The following is a 23091-nucleotide window of genomic DNA, read 5'->3' on the forward strand; positions in this document are numbered from 1 at the left end:
CTTTCATTTTTTTTGGAATATGCAAATGTTTTCATTTTTAGCATGTGAAATCATCTAACAGTCCCTGCCACCTCTACAATTTGCTGAACATGGACTGCAGTAACCCAGGACATCCCACGTTAGTCTTTTTTTCTTACCTACGAAATTCCTCTGCTTTATCAGCTGCTATGATTTCTGTAATGTTGCCTTTGGGAACCTGGCAAGCATCAGACAAAGTTGTATTAAATCAATAAAATAGCATATCCTCAGTCAGACTTTAATTTTCTGCATATCTATGTTTTTTCTGATATGCCATTATTAGCTTCCCTCCCCTCCGTTACATACTAGCATTCAATAGGTGGACTGATAATTACAAAATGTCTACACATCAGTTATGAAGAATATATCTCAATGACATAATCGGGAACTTTCCATATTGGACATGGAATGGATATTTCATTAGTTGCTCTCATAGATAACTTTTGGTAGGGTTTGGAGGGAGGAATGTGATTACTTTTATCCTACTGGACTATTACCAACAGTAGTAGAGCAGCTTTCAACACACTATTGACCACGCTATCCTTTGGCACTACCTATGAGAGTTGGAAGTTGGAAGCACCATTTTATGGTTCTTCTACTCTTTCCTGAATTGCAAATTCTGTTGGTGATGAAAAGAGGGGAGAGGACAGTTCCTTGTTCATTTCCTTGTGTCCCAGAGTTTGGTATTTTCTCAACTCTTAACATCTACATAGCTGGATATAAAGACTGGAAGTGTCACCCAGCAGTTCAGAGTGAAGCTAGCATTAATTTGCAGGTGATACCAAGTACCTTCACTCTGTGCCAAATGGAAGATGACAGAACATACAATGCCTGGAGGCCTTCAGGATATGAATGGGGAAAAACAGGCACAGCCTCAACCCAAACAAGACAGAATGGCTACTTATTAAGAAACTTACTGATTGCAGGATAGCAGATTGTGCTCCCCCAGAGAATGTAGGCCCATAATTTGATGACCCCTCTGGACTCACATTACACCTCTGTTCAGGACCCACATTAGTCATTACCCATAATGGCTCAAGGCTGGCTATATCTTTCCTAGATCCATGATGCTGTTATGCTATTCATGTAAGTGTTCACTCCAACTAATACCCCTCCCATAAGAAAGGTCCGTAAAATCGTACCTCCTTCTCCAGCCAATTAAATAGTTCACACAATGCAACAGCATCTTTAATCTGTCATTAAAAGGAGAAATAAAACAGTTAAAAGTGTAGAAGAATTTGGAACCACCATATATGTTTCAGCAGTCAATTGTAATGAAAGCAATTCTTCCCATAATATCTCATTATTTCAGCTTTTTGCACAGAAGGCTGTTGTTTTAGGAAACTGGGCAGATCACTTACATGAGCCTTCCTCATGCCTTCAGCTTCCGCCACATTCTTTACAGCTTTTGCTATGCAGATGGGAGTGTAGGGAGTGAGGTAGCGGTGATCCTGAAACATGAACAAAACAAAAAAGCAGAGTTTGGTCAGGCCTCCAAGTACCTGATGGCCCAGGTGTGGCATGGCATGGTCACTACAGTAAGCTACATTTTCTTCAACATCATATCTGTTTCCAGATACCAATGAAATATCAATTTCATTGTATATATGATGTACAATGACAATAAAGGCTATACTACTACTACTATCTGGTAATTTACTCATTCCCAGACTATCTGTTTTGCATTTATATCCTTCTTGACCAGAACTCAGAGCATCAAAATGCTAAAGGATAAGAAACAAAAGGATGGAGCTATTGAAGTATTTGGGGTCATGTTTCTCCTACGTGTGAGATATTATTGTAAATAGTAGAATAAACAGCAATATTAAGGCTTGAAATTGAGAGACATGTTCAGGGAATAAATTTTTAATCGAAAATTTAAATTCCCAAGGTCAGAAGAACTGCATTATAGGCTGCTAAAGGAACTTCCTAATGGCCCCGCCAAACCTTTATGTATCATCTGCAAAAAATACTAGAGAACTGGCAGGCAACTAAAGGAGAACAAATTTTGTCCCTATGTTCAATGAGGAGAAAAAGGAAGCCAGCATTTTCAAGAAAATAGTCTCTGATATTGCATCAATTTAGCAATATTCTAGTATGGCAAACATCAACATTTGCATTCTGACAAAAACTATATTAAAATATTAATTGCCCAGGCCATTGGAGTTCAAGTCCAGCATCCATACAAAAAAGAAGACATAATGGAATACAAGATGAAATAAATGAATTGCTAGTTTACAAAAAACCTTTCCCAACCTTTGTCACAATAACAGACTACCAGATCAATCTTATCTTGTTTCTTTTTTCAAAAAGTGAGGTAACTGTTGAACATCTACAAATATAAATTAATTTTAGGAAGGCATTAAATACAGCTCTCCATAATGTTCTGATTAGCAAACTAGTTAAATGTAAGTATTACTTAATTAACTGTAAGCATTGAAGTTAAGGATAAACAGGTTCATGCCTTGATCACGTAACATTTTTTGTATTAGTGGCTTTATGAAAAAGTTGAGGGGACGCTTCTTCTATCTGTAAATGATAAAAGTTGGGTAAAACAGGTAATGAAGCGAATCAAAATTATCTTCATTGATTAGAAGATGAAGATGAAGATAAGAAAAAGACATTTATAGCAATAGCAATAGCACCTAGACTTATATACTGCTTCACAGTACTTTACAGCCCTCTCTAAGCGGTTTACAGAGTCAGCATATTGCCCTTAGCAATCTGGTCCTCATTTTACCCACCTCAGAAGGATGGAAGGCTGAATCAAGCTTGAGCTGGTGAGATTTGAACTGCCGAACTGCAGCTAGCAGTCAGCTGAAGTAGCCTGCAGTGCTGCACTCTAACCACTGCATCACCTCAGCTCTTACTTTAAGTTTATTTAAGAGAGGCAAATGCAAAAGTCCTGATTTAAGAAATCAAGTGCACCAAGAATACAGAACTTGGTAAGAGTATTTGTAAAAAGGGTTTTGGAAGACTGATTGCAAACTGAACCTGAGTCAGTGGTAGGATATGGCAACAAAAACAGACAAATGCAATTTTAGGCTGCTGAGTTTCCTTCCTATCAGAACTATAAAATATCCAAGACACACACACAGAGTCCCTCTTTTCTCTCTGAGTGTCTCTTTGTATCTCTCTGTCTCTCTCTCTTTCTGTCTCTCTCTCTCTCTCCCCCTCCCTCCACCTCTCCCTCCCACTGCCCCACCTCGCCCCCCTTTAGATGCTGATAATCTCATCTACCTGACCTTTTCTAATCCAACACACTTCTTGAATAAATTCTTTTAACGTACTAGTTATTTCATCTATCCAGAAAGCATTAGCAACTTCCCGAGATCTTGGCTTTGGACATAAATTGCCTGTTCGTATGTACACACCTTGGGAATAGCCTGAGTTACAGCATAGCTGGCTTTATCACTGAGCCAAACTTTCTCATGTGGAGAGAGAGTTTCACAAATTGATTTCAGAACAGTTAGGATGGAATCGTATGGCAGCACTTGTACATGCAATTCGGGGTCCTGAGCAGAATCCAGGAACAGATGCTCTCTCACATTTGTGTCTACTAAGCGATTGCCATCAATAAACAACCTAAAAGAGAAGAATGGGAAAAGAAGCAAAAGATAACATTTCTGGGATAAACTGCCCATTTAATAAAGGGGAGACAACTGTGTCTTTACATTTATGGAGAGTCACTGGGAAAGTTTTAATGAGCTTGATGTCATTAAGCTCATTAAGAGAAATTACTATAACGTCTTTAAGATAATACTTCTCAGAAAAGTAAATTTAATAAATATTACATAGGGATGATATTGAAATCAGATTCTATTCAGGGTACAGTTTAATAGTTATCAAACTCTGATACAATACATAACATTCTGTTCACCTCTCCATAAAACACTTTTTAAAAGCAAGTAACAATATAATGTTATATGATAATTTTAATGCAATGTTTCTACATAAACAATGTTTGAGTAAAAAGTGATGAAATCTATGAGTTGCTGGATAATAGCAATAGCACTTAGACTTATATACTGCCTCATAGTGCTTTTACAGCCCTCTCTAAGTATTTTACAGAGTCAGCATATTTCCCCCAACAATCTGGGTCCTCATTTTACTAACTTCGGAACGATGGAAGGCTGAGTCAACCTTGAGCCAGTCAGGATCGAACTCCTGACTGTGGGCAGAGTTTGCCTGTAATATTGCATTCTAACCACTGTGCCACATAATGCTCATAATGTTACTGTTAATAAAAGCTAATACAAACATGAAGCAGAAATTATCACAGGAAATCAATCAAGAGCTTCAAAAAATAAAATAAAATTGCTTAATGGTCTTTAAAGGCATCACATATTATATCCATTGATGCTGATTTGGAAATACACATATGTTAATAGAAACACTTTGTTTTTAAAAATTTTATGTACATTTTTTTAAAAAAACAGCCAAGTATTAGTAAAACTAGTAAGAAAGCTATAGTTCTTACCTGATGGTGTCTATCCCTATGATAGCATAAGCAAAGAATACTGGATTGTATTCCACATCAGACCCTCTAAGATTAAAAAGCCCTGTAACACAATAAAAAGACAGCATTAGAGCCTTGATTAACATCCAACCAACCTTTTAACCAATATCCTCATCCAGATATAATTTCTGGATCCTTTCACAGCTTCTGCCACAAGATGGCACTATTAGGCTGCACTGATAGTGTTTGGTACAGAAAACCAAAAATGAGAATCAAATGACAACAAATTTAGTTTTGACCTGGCCTTCTTTCTGGATCCTGATTTATAGCAGCCCACCCAAAGCCTGACCACAGCTTTAGCCCTAGAAAAGGCACTGAAGATTTGCTTTAGGCAGACATGCAGCTTTGCAGTTAGTGCTATGCATGGGAGTCTTGGAAGAATGGCAGCTTCAAGAAAGGACCCATTATCTTCAAGAATTAGGACTTTTTCACCCATCTAATGCTGAGATGTTTAAAATTACTGGGAACCATCAGCCTCCTTTTCTTCATTATTAATTGCATTGATCAGCTAACTCCTCTGATCTCTGCATTTAAAAAGGATTGCTCCTGACCAGCTACTGCACTAAGTCCCATTTCATTAGTGGTTCATTAGCTCTGGGATTATGATGTTATGAAAAGTCAGCTGTGTAATTTATAAATCTTGGTTTTAGGCTCACTATATTTTATAAGTCCAGCCTACTATGTTGCTTGTTTTTTCAACAAGCTGTGTGTAGACAAACCATGGTCTAAGAAAAAAAAATGGAGTAATAGTCCGGACATATTGCTGGAAGTATTTTCACTGCCAATGCCCAGAAATCATTCAACATAGCAACAAAATAATGCTGAATGACCCACATTGATACTCACAAGCCACATCATCCAAAGCTGTCACAACAAACCAGAGAGCCTTCCTCTCAGTCATTTTGCCCCGCAGAGCTGTAATCTTTTCTCTCCAACTGATCCCTGCAACAAACAATTAAAATTAGAGCTCAGCCAAACTGGAATTCAGGCATGTGCACAACCAAGGACTTCCTTGCTGCAAATGGGCAGCATTACCTATATTTCAGAGCTATTTCTACGAGTTAGCAAATATTAAAGTCACAATAGTGGTTTCAAAATATCATGCTGGACCATCCCATTTCCTGTGTCTCTGGTCAAGATAGAATTAAAAAAGGAGCCTGCTGACCTGATGCCTGCCAGATGTTGGCTTTTAAAAAATCAGAAAATTTGGAGGGTATCTTGTTAGAAAAACATGTTCAGTGCTGTATCCACAAACATATTTGGGTTCCTCTTACCTGTGAAGTTAAAACCTAGTGTCATCAGAGACCTAGAAGGTCGTGGTGGCCGATCTACCCATATGGCATCAATCAGATTGTCTTTGACTGGCACAAGAACATGGCCAGCACATTTCAGGACTTTGTTCATTCTCTTCCACTGGTCTGAAAGAGGCAGAGAGAAATAATCTGTTACATAATGCATTCCTGATATGCATATACATAATCTTCTTGTAACACTGCTGTTGCGCAAGCTGCATTGGTTGCCAGGTTTTTTTGAGTCCAATTCAAGATATCAGATATCACCTGAAAAGCCTTCCATGGCATGAAACCAGGCTACCTGATGAACCATCTCAAACCAATGGGTCTGACCCACCCACTTGCTCCAGCAGATAGGGCATGTTGCAGACCTCATCCTGCCAGGTAACTGTACTCTGTCATCCATCATCCTAAAGGAAAGTTAGAAATACCTCAGTGAGGTATTACCGAGTGAGACTTGGTGGCACAGTGGTTAGAAAGCAGTATGCAGGCTACTTCTGCTGACTGCTGGCTGCCTGCAATTTGGAAGTTCAAATCCCACCAGGCTCAAGGTAGACTCAGCCTTCCAACCTTCTGAGATCAGTAAAATGAGGAGCCAGATTGTTGGGGGAAATATGCTGACTCTGTAAACCGCTTAGAGAGGGCTGTAAAGCACTGTAAAGCAGTATATAAGTCTAAGAGCTATTGCTATTGCTAATACTTTATATAGGACCCGCATTATTGTGGGCAACATGCTGACTCTGTAAACCACTTACAGAGAGCTCTAAAGCACTATGAAGTGGAATATAAGTTTTGCTATATACCACTAACTGCACACCGAACAAAGATGATTGGTGATTAGTATATCAGGGCAAGGTGGGAAAATTTAACCCTTTACATAAAATGAAAGCACTGGATCAAACTCACCAGCAGGAATAATAGAAGGATCCACTCCAACTTTGGAACCTTGAGGAAGTACACTTACAAGCCAGTCCTCTTGAGTAGGAGTGTCTTTAAGTCCTAAGGAAAGGAAATCCCAAAAGACAAGATTGCAAACATTAAAGCAAGGCCAACTCAAACCAAGATGAAGTGGATAGAATAATTGCCTTGTTCCCTACATAGAAATCACTGATTTCTCCTGGATGGACAAAAGCAACCTGAGAAAGTAAAACACAAGCCCTATTTCTGTAACATTCACATGAACTAGCAGTGTCAACATTCTGTTTAAATAGTATGATGATGAATATTAATTTTACTTACTTTACTTTATTCTGATTTCTGCCTGTAGTCCACTTAGCATGGCAAAACCAGGAATTACAGTGTCAACTAATAACAAATGCAACTCCTTAACTGAAGAACTTATGTTTACATAATGTAAAGTACTGTTTCAAACAAAGCAGGTATTCATGAGATGTATTAGGCTTAAGGCCTTCACTGGTCTTGTAGCATGTCAGAGAAGAACTTTTTAAAAAGCAGATAAAACTAAGTTAAAAATCTAAATTCACTTACATGAATTTTATGGCTTAAATAGAATGTATTCTATCCTTAATAATTATTCCCTTTTCTCATATTACAGATTACAGTTTGATATATTACAGTTTGATGGTGTGTCAATAGATGTTTCTCAACATAATCCTGTTGGATATTCGTCAGCTAAAATAATTTTCTCGGTAAGATGAAATAAAACCCTGGTTTGGGTTCACACACACCCATCTTCATGAGTGTCCAATTGGAATCCATTTGTTGGGATGCCTGAAGGAAATAGCGTCCATCTGTCCACATGGCTGCATATTGCTCTGTTATAATGGCAGTTCCTGTCAGAAAGCAGAGAAGATAGAAGAACTGAAACTACAGAGACACTGGAAGGCATTGCTCACATTTAATAAATCCAAGAAAAAAAAATATTAATCAGATGTTAACACTAAAACATCTCAAGCCCAGATGGAGTTTTGGAGTTCTTGCTGAAAAAAGCTTAAGAAGAAGGAAGATACTTCTTTTTGCCTGCTAAGCCAAACCACTGATGACACCAACCAAGAATGCCCTGCAGCATTGAAAAAAAGAAATAGTTGAAATCATTTTTTTCTAAATCAATGGAATATTGAGCACATGAAAAAAGAAATGCTGATCCTGTAAAACAAAGTTCTTTGTGCCAAGGTAGAAGAAAAGGCTGGAAATAAAAGATAATTAAAAGTATCTGATTGGTCACTGGAGATCAAACCATTAAAATATGTCACTTCAGCAAAGTAAGGAAAATGCCAATTGGAGCATTGTGAGAGGCAATTTGCTCTATGATTAAAGGATGGGAATCTATTGGATGATTTGATTTCTTATAATTAGAGGTCCACCAGAGCTATATATACCTGACTTGTTAATTTGTTAATCTTATTTTGTTTAGCAGGCAAACAGGAAGCCATAGAAAAGGTGTCTTGACAATGTTAGCGCTGCATGTTAATCAACGGCACAGCTTGAAACTAAACCCGGATCTTAAGACTACAGTGCAATGCTTGAAGCCACAAGAAATGTTGCTAAACAGAACATGCTGTTCTGATGCAAGACTCACTCTCACACACACGCATGCACACAAAGGGAGGAAGGGAGGGAGAGGGAGAGAGAGGAGAGAGAGAGAGAGAGAGAGAGAGAGAGAGAGAGAGAGAGAGAGAGAGAGAGAGAGAGAGAGAGAGGGAGAGAAAGAATGAATTAGTGTTCAATGCTCAGTGATTTCAGATGCAGAAAATGTTCTTTAGGGAAACTAAACTTGGCTAACTGATATTATTTACTGCAAATCCCTGAGTACAAGTATCCTATTTTCATAGGCCTTGGACAGAGAAAAAGGAAAGCTGCAAGTACTCTATGAAATAGCTAACAGGATTTTTGTTTTATTGGAGAGTCATCTAAGGGTCAGCAAAAGCTCATTAGTACTCTGGTATTACATCACCAGTCCAGCTGGTGTGTATGCTGAAAGGGGAAGCAACAATTCAAACCTTTCAAATCTTTTTCTGCCCAGCATGTAAACTGCAAAACCAAACAGTTCTTCAGAAATGAGCTAATCATTTCTCTCTTGTATGCATAGATACAAATGATATATCAATAGTGTTGTAATTTCACCTCCCTGATATACACAGGGGGAAAGGGGGAACGAGAGAAAGGGGGAAGGAAAGGGCTCTAACTATATCTAAGGCTACAGTCTGATGTGTATTACCCATTCTGGATAGTCATGGATAGAATTGCACTATCTCATTCACACTTATTAGAAGTAATCCCGGTTAGGGATTACTTTGAATAAATATACATAGAATTTTACTTGAACACAAGAAAAAAGAAAGCAGGGTTGTTGGGGATGCATATGAATATGGCCTGGAAGATTTGACTGTAATATATCCAGATATGCAATGAGAGCACAATCTGAAGTCCGGAAGTGATATTCCTTAGGTCATCCGGCCTACTTGGTCCAACATGCGGAAAACAAGAGTGATCTAGAAAGATTTAGAAAGTGTGGTCTCTTTCTTTTCTGATTACCTGTTTTCTATCAGGAATCAAAAAGAAAAAAGAAATGAGTTTGTGTGTGGGTAGAAACAAAGAAAATAGGTGGTCCTATAGACAATCTTACTTATAGGATGTCCATCAAGAAGAGTCAGAAGTGAATAAACTTCCCATCTTTCACCTTCTTCTTGTCTACAGTCTGTTCATCATTGATAACCTTAATCTGTTAAGGCCAATCATTGATGGACTTAACAGATTACCATAATGTGGTCCACAAAAACGTTGAAAAGTTGTAATATGTCATCATATTCTTCAAGCAGGAAGCTCACATGTGGTATTCAAGAAGGTTCTCTTTACTTACTTTAATCACTGAATACAGAATTAATAATAATAATAATAATAATAATAATAATAATAATAATAATAATAATAATAATAATAATAATAATAATAATTTTATTTCTATACCGCCCTTCTCCCGAAGGACTCAGGGCGGTATATTTAAAAACAGAATCAACATCAATTTAAAATAATTTAAAAATATTAAATAAATTTGGCTTAATTTAAAACCCCAAAAATTTAAAACATCCAATTTAAAATTATGTTGCTAACCCAGCCTGGTGGAACAACAGGGTCTTGAGTGCGCAGCGAAATACCCGGAGGTCAGAAATCTTACGAATTTCCGGGGGCAGTTCATTCCACAGGGCTGGGGCTCCCACAGAGAAGGCCCTCCCCCTGGGTGTCGCCAGCCGACATGACTTGGCCGATGGCACCCTGAGAAGACCCTCTCTGTGGGAGCGGACTGGTCGGTGGGAGGCTATCGGTGGCAGAAGACGGTCTCGAAGGTACCCGGGTCCTGTGCCATGTAGTGCTTTAAAGGTGGTGACCAACACCTTGAATTGCACCCGGAAGACCACTGGGAGCCAGTGCAGCTCGCGCAGGAGGGGTGTCACGTGGGCGCAACGGGTTGCACCCATAACCACCCGCGCAGCCGCATTCTGGACCAGTTGGAGCCTCCGAGTGCTCTTCAAGGGGAGCCCCATGTAGAGAGCATTACAATAGTCCAACCGGGAGGTAACAAGGGCGTGAGTGACTGTGCGCAGGGCGTCCCGGTCCAGAAAGGGCTGCAACTGGCGAATCAGGCGAACCTGATAAAAGGCCCCCCTGGCCACGGCCGTCATATGCTCTTCTAAAGACAGCCGTGCGTCCAGGAGGACACCCACATTGCGAGCCCTCTCTGTGGGGGGCAAAGATTCACCCCCAATAGTCAGCGATGGCACCTGCTGACTATATCGGGACGCCGGAAGCCACAACCACTCGGTCTTGGAAGGGTTGAGTCTGAGCCTGTTCCTCCCCATCCAGACCCGCACGGCCTCCAGGCAGCGAGACATCACATCAAGGGCATCGTTGGGGTGGTCTGGGGTGGAGATGTACAGCTGAGTGTCGTCAGCGTACAGATGACACTTCACCCCAAAACCACGGATGATCTCACCCAGCGGCTTCACATAAATGTTGAACAGGAGGGGCGAGAGGACTGATCCTTGCGGCACTCCCCATGCGAGATGCCTCGAGGTCGACCTCTGTCCCCCTGCCAACACAAACTACGAGCGGTCGGAGAGGAAGGAGGAGAACCACTGCAGAACGGTGCCCCCCATTCCTAACCCCCTCAACCGCTGCAGCATGATACCATGGTCGATAGTATCAAAAGCCGCTGAGAGATCTAATAGGACTAGGACAGAGGAGCAACCCCTGTCCCAAGCCCTCCAGAGATCATCCACCAACGCGACCAATGCCGTTTCTGTGCTGTACCCCTGCCTGAAGCCCGACTGGCACGGGTCCAGATAGATTAGTACAACATCAAAGTCTCTGAAAGAACTTTTAATAGTAAATTTGTATGGGTAGTTCTCTATGACCAGCTGACGTTTTATTGTATTAAAAATAAAATAAAAATAAAAAACCTGTCAGATTTGATGTAGAACTTAACATTTTTTTCCAGTGAGGACATGGGATTGCCAAATGTTAAAAACAGATGCCTAGAATGTTCACTTAATGCATCTGATGTATCTATATCACTCCACACATAACTAAATACATGTCAATGCCTCAATGCATCCCAGTGGCAGCATAAATAACATTTATGTATTTTATTCTATTCTGTTGAGTATAAAAGAGTTTATGCAGAGAGCATGTAAACTTTTGATTTTCTCCCTTTAGTCAAAATTGAAACTAACCCAAAAAGAAATATGAAACATCTGGAATCCATGTTCATTTTTTTTAATGCCAAGTGATATTTTGGGGACTGTATTTTACAGGTGTCTGTCTGAACATCTATATGTAAAAACAGACAAAGAAAAGGACATTCAAAAGAAAAGAAAAATGCAGAAGTTTAACTTCTCTCTATAATTTAGTGAGAAAAACAAAGGTTCCCATTAAGGGCCCCATTAATTGGAAGAGAGATTTGGCACTGGATGTTACAGAACTAAGAACTTTAATAGATTGGACACAATTCTAGAAACTTACCTGCAGAACCATTAAATCCACAAATGAACTCCCTACGGCAGTCACAGGGTGCAATGTATTCACTCTGAGGAAGATAAAAATAAACAGCAAAACTAATGATGATCAAAGGGACGCAAAGTAGTAGAAAATACACATAAATTAGCTTTGCTTTCCAGCTGTTATTCTGTCAGTCTTGAAATACGCACAGAAAGATCTTGGCATGTTGTTCATCAGATGTCTTTGTATCATTAAGAATATGGTTGAACAACACCAAAAAGAATACAGTACTTCCATTGGGTAATCCTAGTTTTGTCTCCAACCTTCCCTTTCTCTTTCAATATCAATTAAGTAGCATTACAGTTGATCTCTATATGGTAATTAATCTTAACTATGATCTCAAAAATATCTGTATCATTTTTAAAAAGTTATTTCTTTTAACAGTGATTAAGATGTAAAGTTCCCTAGGCTGCTAGTCCTGGGAAACCTTAACTTGCTTTCCTTTGACAATGGATCTGGAGTGGCCACAGAGTTCATCACTGCCACAATAACCATAAACCTGATCCAACCTATTGCGTTCTGCTTTCCAGCGAGGAAGTCTATGCAAAATTGAATACCAATCATGTGATACGTGAGATTGCATGGAAGCTTCAGATTTAAATATTTCTATCAAGACTGCCTCCCTGAAATTACAATATATCTTGTTAATGATCACTGACATCACAACACAAATTACAATTGGGAACTCTGTTCACTGCAGTCTGTTTGGTGAGAGACACAGGTTTTTCTATTGTCTGAATTACTTTTTTTCTGAATGGCATTTCTCAAGCAGAAGACAATCCAATACCTGATGAGCATCTCCTGAGGGCACAATGTAGGCTTGAATGGGTTCAGAAACATATTTGGAATTTTTCATCACTTGCCGAAGCTGCTTCAGCAGTTCTGTAGTTATTTTCGGAAACATGTTCCTATTAGAAAAACAACAAGTTAAGAGTCCTGTTGATTTGGTACTGAAGTTTTAAAATTCCAGAAAATTATCAAGTAGAATTTTTCAATTGAAATTGCTTGAATCTATATTTATTGTCCTTCCCAACCTTGCACAGTGCAGTTCTGCTGAAATAGCAGCCTTTGGAATTACTGCTCAAGTGGTCTTGACTTACCTTTGAAAAGACTTTGTGCGTGCGCACATGCCTTTGAGTCAATCTTGACTCCAGTGTCAGCAGTTTTGAAAAGTCCCTGCAGTTTTCCTGGCAAAATTTCAGAAGTGGTTTGGCATTGTCTCGTTCTAAGGGCTGAGGGAGAGTGACTGGCCCAAAGTTACCCACCTGGCTTTGCGTCTAAGACAAGATTAAAACTCAAGGTGTTCTAGTTTATAGAGTGGTGTCTTAACCACTGAACCAAACTCTCTCTCTATGAAAAGACTAGCGGACAAGAGAGAAAGAGAGCTCTTAGAAACACATTCTATGTATTTGGGGCACAATAGAAAAGCCATCAACCTTTTCCAATCAGTAGAATTCTTTGAGTTTTAGTCTTTCACTAAATGCCCAGTCAGAGAAACACTGGAGTGGTTAATCATGGACCAAAGCTTACAATTACTTCCTTGATAAACTCTCACAGATCTTACGTTAATCATCTTGAATTATTTGGCAGTGGGCAGCTGAATGAGGGCAGCCTGGAAGAAGCTGTATATAAGGAAACATTTGGAATTAAAAATCAGCAGATGCTTTGAGACATGAGAAAAGGGCAAGGACACAGAACAGGAAGGAAATAATTCACAAGCTGCTGCTGTTTTCAGTCATAGGGAAAATTCTGAGAGTTATCACCTCTTCCATGTTATTACATGCCCTTGCCAGGAATAAATAGCAAGCTCTATAATTGTTAAAGGATTGTTTTCCATAATAGGCGTAAATACTTGTTTGTTCTGAAAGTTTGAATCTAGCAATGTTAGCCATATTACATTACACAATCTCCTCAAAATTCAAGAAATCATAGATTAGTAGTTAATCTGCTGAACTAAGACCTGGGAGATTCAAGTTTAAATCTGCATTCAGGCACAAAATTTAGCAGGTAACCTTAGGATAGATTCTTAGACCGATTTCTTAGACATTCTTCTAATGTACCGCACAAAGTTACTGACCCTATGGCATACACTAGTACTGGACCTGTTTAGCAGTTCCAATATGGAACATGCAAATGATAAGTAGATAGACAGACAGACACAGGCAGCAGGGAGGCAGACAGATAGAATGATAGGAAGATAAATAGACAGGCAGATACATAGGCAGGCAGGCAGGATGGCTGACCAGCTGACCATTATTCTGGAACAGAACTCCACATACCGATAGTAATATGTCATTCCTATGCAGCACTGAAATGATACACTCCATATTAGAGGCACCTAATATATACCACACAATCCTACATAACACTTTATATTGCAAAGTCTTACAATAAACTATTCCCAATAACCCCATTTAGATATTTGAGGCCTAATCCCAGAGGAAAAAAATAAAACTGAAAAAACAATGAAGTTGTATTATTACTTGCCGTCTTTGTTTTCTCACAAAGACAAAACAGAGTTAAGATCTAGCTCTTTGAAAGGATTATTTTTCAGACTTTTCAGGGATCAGGTACACCTTTTGTTCAAACAAGCCTTTTGTGACCATCATTCTTTTCACCACATGGCTATGTTGCATAAAAGAGTATGGTGCAAGGTATTTTCAGCCTTCAACTGATCACCGATGCTGAAAAATTGTTCCTTATAAGACTACTTTGATTAATGCTCTGGTTTGTCCTCACACAATAATTGAGGTTTGTATCTAAACTATTAATTTGGCAGGTGGTTGATACTCCTTCAAAAAGCAGAAGGCAGGGAAATCTGACATATACAACAAACTACTCACACACTAATTGTTTCTAAATAAACTTTTGCAAAGTCTGTTTTTCACTTACCATGGTACATTAACTAGAAGGCACTTTTCCTAATTCAATTTTTTTTTATCACATCCAGATAATTCTAAGACAACATTTCTGTCCCTTGGAAAACTATGATGTTATAAAGTAGATTTGGAAATGGTGGGGGGGGGGGTTACTCTAATAATGCAAAAAATGAAAACTGCCAGACCAAATTAATTCTTCTTCAGACCATTTAAGAGAGATTGTGATCTTCTGGAAAATTATCTTCTAACAATATTTTTCATTAGCTGGTTCTCCCCAAATGGACAAGCTTCAATTTCAACTCCCAGAATTCCAGGTCTCATAGGCATATCATCTCAACAGATTTGATAAAGGAAAGTAGAAAAGTCTGAGTTAGCATCTTGTGTTTTGATCAAGGTTTTCCAAATTCACTAGCAGCCGCCATTAAATCCATTTTTTCCTGCGTTCCCTTTCAGGATTCTATTTGTTATCCCTACATAAGTTATGGTGCCTCAACATGCATTAGATTAACTGAAGCAATTGCTGTTCGACAGAAATTCCACTGCTGATAAATCTGATTGCATATCCCCACTCCAATATATACCATGGCCACTGATCAACTAATGAAGCAAAAACTGCCTCTAGCAGGCAAGAATCAATCTGAAACATGGCATCTACTATACTGTAACCAAGCTTTTTCTAGCACACTGCCAATAAAGACTGAAATACAATTTTAAAATTGAGGTACTAGCTTTTGCTGATATGAAGAATCTAATCCTCCCATGTTCAGAATAATACTTTAATTTAGCAACATTGTGAAAAATATGATAGTAAATAAGCCAGGCATAAGACTAATGTTTCATTATCCTTCAGATACCTAGTATAATTCTAATCAGTTTGCCCACTAATTATATATATATATTCTTTAGTTAAGTTTACTTTAGAACCACACTTTATGACTATTCTACTCCTAGATTCCTATTTATACATGACATAAAAGAAAGGAAACTAGAGGGTACTTACTTACTTACTTACTATTATTTTACATCTTTGAAAATTATATCCTTATCTCATGTTCCTTTTATCTTTTATCTCATGTTCCTGTTCATGTTCCTTGGGCTTGTAAAATATTCTCCCATTTTTTTCTGCCAAATGAAACAAGCACAACATTTCTCACAGATAGTTAGTTCCATTTTGGGAAGGAAGGAAGGATCTACTGGTTTCCTTTCTTTTATGTCATGTGCCTACTACCTAATCTGCATCTTGAGAAGATCACATTGACTTCAAATGATGTATCTCGGAGGCCTCTGCCATAATTTCTATCATTTTTACTCCCTTTCCATTTCTTTGGGATGGGTCACTAAACCAAACTTCTACATTCTGAAGCATACAGATGATCTCATTTCATTCTATACACATTGCAACCAGGCAGTACATTTGATATTAGAGTAACAAGCAATAATACAAACAATAAAGTCAAATAAAAATGAAATTAAGTATTTGTGTACTATAAAATAAACCTTGACAAGCATTATCTAACATCACCTATATGGCCCATATTTTACCTGTCCCAGGTAGTTATCCTTCCGAAACCCAAATTTCCCAGCTTTGGATAGTGAAATCACTTCTGTGTTCTGTTCTTGCTCTTCATTAACTCAGCAATGCCTGACAAAGCAAAGGGCAAAACTTCAAAGGTAAGCAGACTTTGGCCACAATAACCTCTTTCTTCTCATAATGGATAATTGCAGATAATGACTCTTGCAAAAATAGACTGTACCAGTTCACAATAGCAGAACAGAAGGCAGTGTGACATTGGGAGGGGGAGGGGGAGTAGCCTGGACTTCAGTCTAGATTATTCAGCCAGAAAGCCCAAGCCCATGTCAAACTCTTAACATATTTCACAGGATTAGATTGTTTAGAACATAATAACAAATGAACTCCACTCAGTTGCCCGAAGCTATAGGCATATACACCAGTCTTGGATCAATTTGGATCACTGTCATAGTTCCAACCAACAAATCAGAAGGGTAGCATGCCAAAAGCCTAAAACTCATATAGAAAAAAAGAAAACAAATTTGAAAGAACAATGTGTATTCTATAGGAAGACACTGTGAGCTATTCAGAAGAGGGAAAAAAAGATACAGAAAAGATACAGAAAAGTACTTATTCATTAGCTTTTGTTCCAGGAACAAGTATCAGTTAATGCCCTTGATAAGGTACCAGTAGGAAGAATTCCATAAAAGGAGGATTTTTTTCAGGGTTCCCACTTGAACCCTTGCCTCTCATTGCTACTGCAAATACATGAGACAGGAACAGAATTTTATAGTACAAACCCTGCTTTCTTCACTGCAGCTCAATCTGTCAACCCCCCAATGAATTTGGCACAGCCTACCACCTAATACTTGCAGCCTCCCGGAAGTTTCCTTAATTTGGGCACTTCCTACACAATAATTTCATACTTCTTTGTCAGTGTCCGCTTTGCCTCTCCTTGGAATGGGGATAATGAGGAAGAAGAAGATAAAAAAGCCACCAGCTGGTCAAAGGGAAGAGAGGGTACTGGAGGATACTTGGCATTCCAGCCATCACCTTATTTCATCCCTACTTTTATTATTTCCTTGCTCTGCTCGTTTTTGTAGTGAAATAAAAAGTTTTCACAGTGAAACCAAAGGGGGAAAAACTCCAATTGCTTCTGAAGAAAAAAGTGATAGTGGCAAAGTGCAACAACACTTTGCTTTGAAGAAAGAAGAGGAAAGAGGCAAATCTAAGAGAGGTAGAGCTTCCACCAATGGAAAACCACTGGACTTGCAACCTCAGAGAAAATGTGGCAATAATGGATTTGCAGTGATGCCTCTTAGGCCAGAATGGGACAATTTGCCACAGCCAACACGCCATGACTAACTTGCTAAGGGATAACTCACCACAGCTAACTCACCATGGGCCAACTTGCTGCAGGACAATTTAACAATTTCAATTCAACTATTTAAAACAAATAAAAAATATTTTAATTTTTGTCATTCACATTTCATTCTGTCCCTCCTTTTGTATTCTTTCTTTAATGCTTCCATTCCACCATTTTTTTGATATTAGTGTAAGTCTTGTCCTGCAGCGAGCTGTCCCGCGCCAAGTTGGCTGTGGCAAGTTGGCTGTGATGAGTTGGCCATGGCGAGTTGGCCATGGTGACTTGGCTGTGGCAAATTGTCATAGATCCCTCTGAGGCAGTGCCTAAACAAAAGATAAGCAGCTTAGTTACTGAAGATTTCGTCAATACATGCAATATGATTGGAATAGAATATGGAAGCACCAAACCTAGATATGTGCACCAATTTTGCATGGAAGCTGCTTTAGTCTAGCATCTGAACTATTATGCTGTGTGAGTTTTAGTTAATTGAATATAATTCCAACACTGCTTTTCTATATCAATAGAAACATAATCAATATAATTCCAACACTGCTTTTCTATATCAAGCAGTATATGAAATATAATCATACATTCAGTTAAATTGTAAATATGTCAATATTATTAATTATCCAAAACCTATTCTCTTTGACATTTCCAAAAACTAATGCTTGAAAGGTAAGAGGCAAAACAAGAGAATTATTTAAGTCTTCAGAAACCGTCACTGAAACTTGGCTTGTTTTTTTCTTCAAAATGTTCTTTAAAATGCGATTAGAAAGACAAACTCTTTTTTATATATGGAGAATAATGAAATGAGAGAAATACCGACTGTACTTTAGAAAGAACTGTAATTTAATCCTTTCGGGAGCACAATTAAAACCAATGAAGAGCCCCAAAACTATGAATGTTTCCCCAGAAATATTGGATTTCAAATGTTTTTTCTTAGGTTACCCACCGTTTATGTTTTACATTAGAAGGTTAAGAGTTTACATTGACTAATTAATCATTTAAAATTGTACATGTTTCTGATTTCTCTATTATGAAAAGTATGTTGAGAGTTGAAGTGCAGAAGTATGGATTTAAAGTAAATCAAACATAAGGGGGGCGTGTTTGTTTAGAGTTTGGGATTGAGGAAAAGAAATTTTAATTAATTCTAGAGCAGATAATTTTTTAATTGTGCTTCAGATGATAGAATAGAAACCAGAAGACTATGAGTTCAGCCCCACCCTTAGGCTTGAAAGCCGGCTGGGTGACTTTAGGTCAGTTACTCTTTGTCAGACCAGTCCATTTCACAGAGTTATAGTGTGATATTTATTATTTGTTTAAGGTCCTCTTTTGTTTTGCTTATTTTGTTATTAGATCATTTTAGCTTGAGCTGTCTGTACAATTTAGTAGTTCTTAGCTGTTTTTCATACATTTTGTAGTTTTGTATGCCACCCAGAGTCCATTCATCACACAGTCAACCAGATATTTAGAGTGGATTTGCTATTTTTATCTACCTATCGAGTCCTTCCCAAGGACTTGGAATAGACAAATGTTGTTTGACTATATTAAAGGTATTGTCGCAGGATGCAAGTTGTTCCTAGAAAATATGTATAACTGATGGTTGCAACACAGGGGAGAATAGAATACAAAAACAAAGAACCCAAAATATCAAGGTCTGAAAAACAAATTGAAAGATATCACCTAGAAACTGTGCATTGACAAAATTTTCATCTGACATTACGAAGGCTAGCTGCTTGGATTCACGTATATATTAAATCAATATATTATGAAATACTACATTCTTTGGAAGACCTCGATTCATATGAAGGCAAATATTAGCTGAAGAACTGGCAGCTGTGACTTTACATTGTTGTATATATAATAAATCATATCCCAGGACCTTGGGAAGGACTCAATAGGTGGCTAAAAATGCCATATCCAGTCTAAACATCTAGCTGGTTACGTCCAGATGTAACATCTGGTTACATCTGGATGTAACCATCCATAATAATAGGTATGTTATATCCTACAAAAAGATAGGATATAATACAAGTAGTCCTTGACTTATGACCACAATTGAAACTGGAACTTTCTTTGCTAAGTGATGCAGTGGTTAAGTGAGTCACTTGCCTTTTTTGTTGCGGTCTTTAAGCAAATCAAGTAGTCATTAAGTGAATTCAGTTTCCCTTATTGACTTTGCTTGTGAGAAGCCTCCTGGGAAAGTTGTAAATGATGATCATGTGACCCTAGAATGCTGCAACCATCTTCAATGCATGTCAATTTCCGTTTTAATCATGTGATCATTGGGATGCTGCGACAGTCATAAGTGTGAGAACTGATCGTAAGTCACTTCTTTCAGTGTTATTGTAACTTCAAATGTTAAGGACTACCTGTAATATTAATAAAATTTAACAACTGTTGATATGAAAAAATCTGGATAGGATTATGGCAATACCTGGAGGTAGCAGAAGAGAAGAGAAAGAACTGAAGAAAATCAGAAACTATGAAGAGCTGTAAATAAAAGTAAAATGACTTTTACAAAAGAAAGCAAAGATAGTACCAAAAAGAATAGGCGCAATCTCAAAACATCTGGAACACCACTTGAACACCATAGACACTGAAAAATCACCATCAGTCAATTGCAAAATGCAGCTTTACTTGGAGCAGCTTACATCCTGTGATGATAGCTTTAAACATCATCAAACAACAACATCTGCCCCTCCCAGGTCCTTGGGAAAGACTTGATAGGTAGATAAAAATGCCAAATCCTAACATCTGACTATATAATCGTAATGATAACAACATATGCATGAGAAATCTTTTACAAAAATCTTTCTGGATTTTTTCAAAAATAGTGAAATAGTGGAATTAATCAATGGAACAACCTACCTCTAGAAGTTATGCTCCAACAGTAGAGGTTTTTAAGAATTTGTCTGAAATGGTATAGGGTTTCCTGGTTGACCTGGGTGTTGGACTAGAAGACCTCCAAGGTCCCTTCTAATTCTGTTCTATTATTCTGTTGTTAGTCTGATAGTATTGGCACCAACATATTTGGTACTTTTATCTGTTATTTATGTTTTAACAGTGGGTTCACTTTCCTAGCAAATCAGTAGTGGCTAAAGAACATCTCATATTTAGCCCCGATTCTAACAAAAATATCTAAGGCTGCTTCCGATAACTTGGTTCATATATGACACCAACCTGCAAACCAGGAATGCCCAAATCTGAGGCCCACAAAAGTTTTGCAAAATCTTTGCAAATGCTGACATCAAACTGAAGGGAAATGGCTTAGCTATAGGAAGAATTAAGTTTATCAAATCTAATTGATCTGATCCAAATTAAATTTGGATTAAATTGTAGATATGTTTCTTCTACTCACTTATCTTGGCTCTACTTTTTTGCATGAGCCAAAAATAGTGGGGATGGGGGGAGTAATGAAACATGTCATAATGATGCAAAAAATACAATTTCTCTCCTTGCATCAGATGTCAGGATGCAAGGACCTAATGGCAGTTTTGGACCATGATGTGCATGTGTAAACTTTCTGACATAATGTCTATGGAGATTCTTAGCCATCCAGGTCATGGTTGTCCCAAAGGTGCTTTTTCAAGAGGCAACTGGACTTTCTGGTTTTTCTTTGAACACATTTTGCTTCTTATCCAAGTATTCTGGGAAAAGCACCTTTCTGACATAACATAAAGTTATGTGGCTAACCTCCTTGAACACAATTTGAACTGTAAATTTACCTTCGGCCCAGAAAGTACTGTGGGTCCTCACCACAACCCAAGTTGTGCAAACAATGGCTAGGTTCATTCTTTCAACTAAACCAAAATCGCATCTTTGAACAGCTGGCATTCAAAGGAAGCCTTTTCTGGAAGCTGAAGCTAGCCAGCAAGGTGAGAAGTACTTGGGAAATTCATTTTTCCATAAGAAATGTCCAATCAAAAATGTTATTTGAGCAGGCAAAGGCCCCCTTGAAGTTTCTGAAATTTATTTTTCAATGAATAGGCACATAGAATTAGAGAAAGCTATTCACGTATGTGCATTTCTAGATGTCTTGGAAGAAATTTAGACACTAAATTGATTAAAACGCTTCCGGTTTTCTGTGCATTCCTGACATCTTAGCTATTCTGCTCCTGTCGCTCCAAATTAGCTTCATTTATATAAGCCCTGCACTCCCATCTGGTTTATCGTTGTTCGAGCCTCATTCCCAGGTTGCCAGGAACCCCACCGTGTGCTTCTTCGCCAGCTCACGAACGATTCCCATCCCGTTTGGGAAAACAGCACCGCTCCCGCCTCAACCTCTGAATTTCTCACCTGATACTTTGCAAGAAAGGGGCTCTCATGTCAGCGGTTCCGGAAACTGCCAATGCACAACTGACGTCTCGGACCTCGTGAACACCGGAGGGAGGAGCGACGATTCCCAGCGCTCGCCGTCTTTCTTCCCTTCCTCGGCGGGAGGAGTTTCAGTGGTTCCCATTCAGGTTTTCCCCGGGAGGGCTGGCTCCTCCAGCGGAACGTTAGGATCCACAGGTGCCAGTGCGCTTCGTTCGCTCCTGCTGCAGAGCTGAGCCCCTTTCTTTGCTTTTGTGGGGGGGAGAAAGCTGCGGAATTTAAAACAAAGCGAGCGATCCCGGGTGATCAGATGGGATCGGGAAGACAGAATCAAAAGCCACCTACATTTCAGCTGGCTGTGTTGTGCGGACGTAGCCTTTAGTAATTTTTAAAAGCAAAGCTTTTACTACTCACTACACCTTGGTCAGCAAAGCAGGACTATACGAACCATCATTTCACATATTGTGTTAATCCGCCCACGTTTCCGCCTAATGTGTTTTGTAGGCAGAGATTTAAATGGCGGTGCATTTCTTTTTGCTGTTTCCCATGCTGAACGTCTATCTGTTGTACTAAATTGGCGAGGCGGAGTATCCCTGGAGGATACTCAACGCGGTGTCTTCCAAATGTATTGGATTAGAACTCCCATCATCCACACAAACTTCTTTTCCCAACAAGTTATCCCCAGCTAGCATAGGATTTCTTCTGTAGTCTTAAAAAATCTGGGAAACATCAAATTGCTGTAATATTTCTGAAGCTGTGCCTCTCATATAATATTCTTTGGCTCTGTAAGTTGAATTTATATCTATTTTAAAAAACATAAATATATATATATTTGAGAGGCAAATCATTCATATTTAAACAGTCATTCCAAGTATGGTTAATTCAACTCTACTTGAACAATAATATAATCACATTTCCTGGCTTCTAACTTGGTGCTTTAACCACTAGATCAAACTGGTCTTTTTCCTACAAAGCCATCAAGTGCTCAGTTACTCAAGCTCTAGTCATCTCTCATCTGGACTACTGCAATGCACTCTACATGGGGTTACCCTTGAAATCCATTCAGAAGCTTCAGCTAGTGCAAAGTGTGGCAGCCAGAGCAGTCTTTGGGGCACTAAGGATGGTCCATACTGCATTTCTGCTATGCAAACTTCACTGGCTTCCAGCCTGCCTCC

General features: G+C 38.6%; 1 protein-coding gene across 3 annotated transcripts in view; it reads right to left on the minus strand.

Annotated features, from left to right (window-relative positions):
* XPNPEP1 (X-prolyl aminopeptidase 1) overlaps positions 1-22395 on the minus strand; it is a 38884-nt gene extending 16489 nt beyond the window's left edge. The window contains exons 1-14 of one of the 3 annotated variants that reach the window (XM_087872869.1): positions 21899-21984; positions 19712-19971; positions 16266-16365; positions 12632-12752; positions 11809-11872; positions 7518-7622; positions 6736-6828; positions 5812-5955; positions 5384-5479; positions 4499-4580; positions 3393-3603; positions 1380-1469; positions 1161-1211; positions 138-196 (exon numbers count right to left, since the gene is read on the minus strand). In XM_087872869.1, the coding sequence (XP_087728995.1) occupies positions 138-196; positions 1161-1211; positions 1380-1469; positions 3393-3603; positions 4499-4580; positions 5384-5479; positions 5812-5955; positions 6736-6828; positions 7518-7622; positions 11809-11872; positions 12632-12748 (1112 nt within the window). In that variant the 5' untranslated portion in view covers positions 12749-12752; positions 16266-16365; positions 19712-19971; positions 21899-21984. Of the gene's footprint in view, positions 1-137; positions 197-1160; positions 1212-1379; positions 1470-3392; positions 3604-4498; positions 4581-5383; positions 5480-5811; positions 5956-6735; positions 6829-7517; positions 7623-11808; positions 11873-12631; positions 12753-16265; positions 16366-19711; positions 19972-20470 lie in introns of all 3 variants that reach the window. The other 2 variants (XM_034440061.3, XM_034440062.3) reach the window with 2 other exon arrangements.
* Positions 22396-23091: the final 696 nt, after the last annotated feature.

The sequence above is a fragment of the Pantherophis guttatus genome, chromosome 6 (assembly GCF_059756535.1).
Source record: "Pantherophis guttatus breed Tessera chromosome 6, ASM5975653v1, whole genome shotgun sequence".
Classification (NCBI taxonomy): domain Eukaryota; kingdom Metazoa; phylum Chordata; class Lepidosauria; order Squamata; family Colubridae; genus Pantherophis; species Pantherophis guttatus.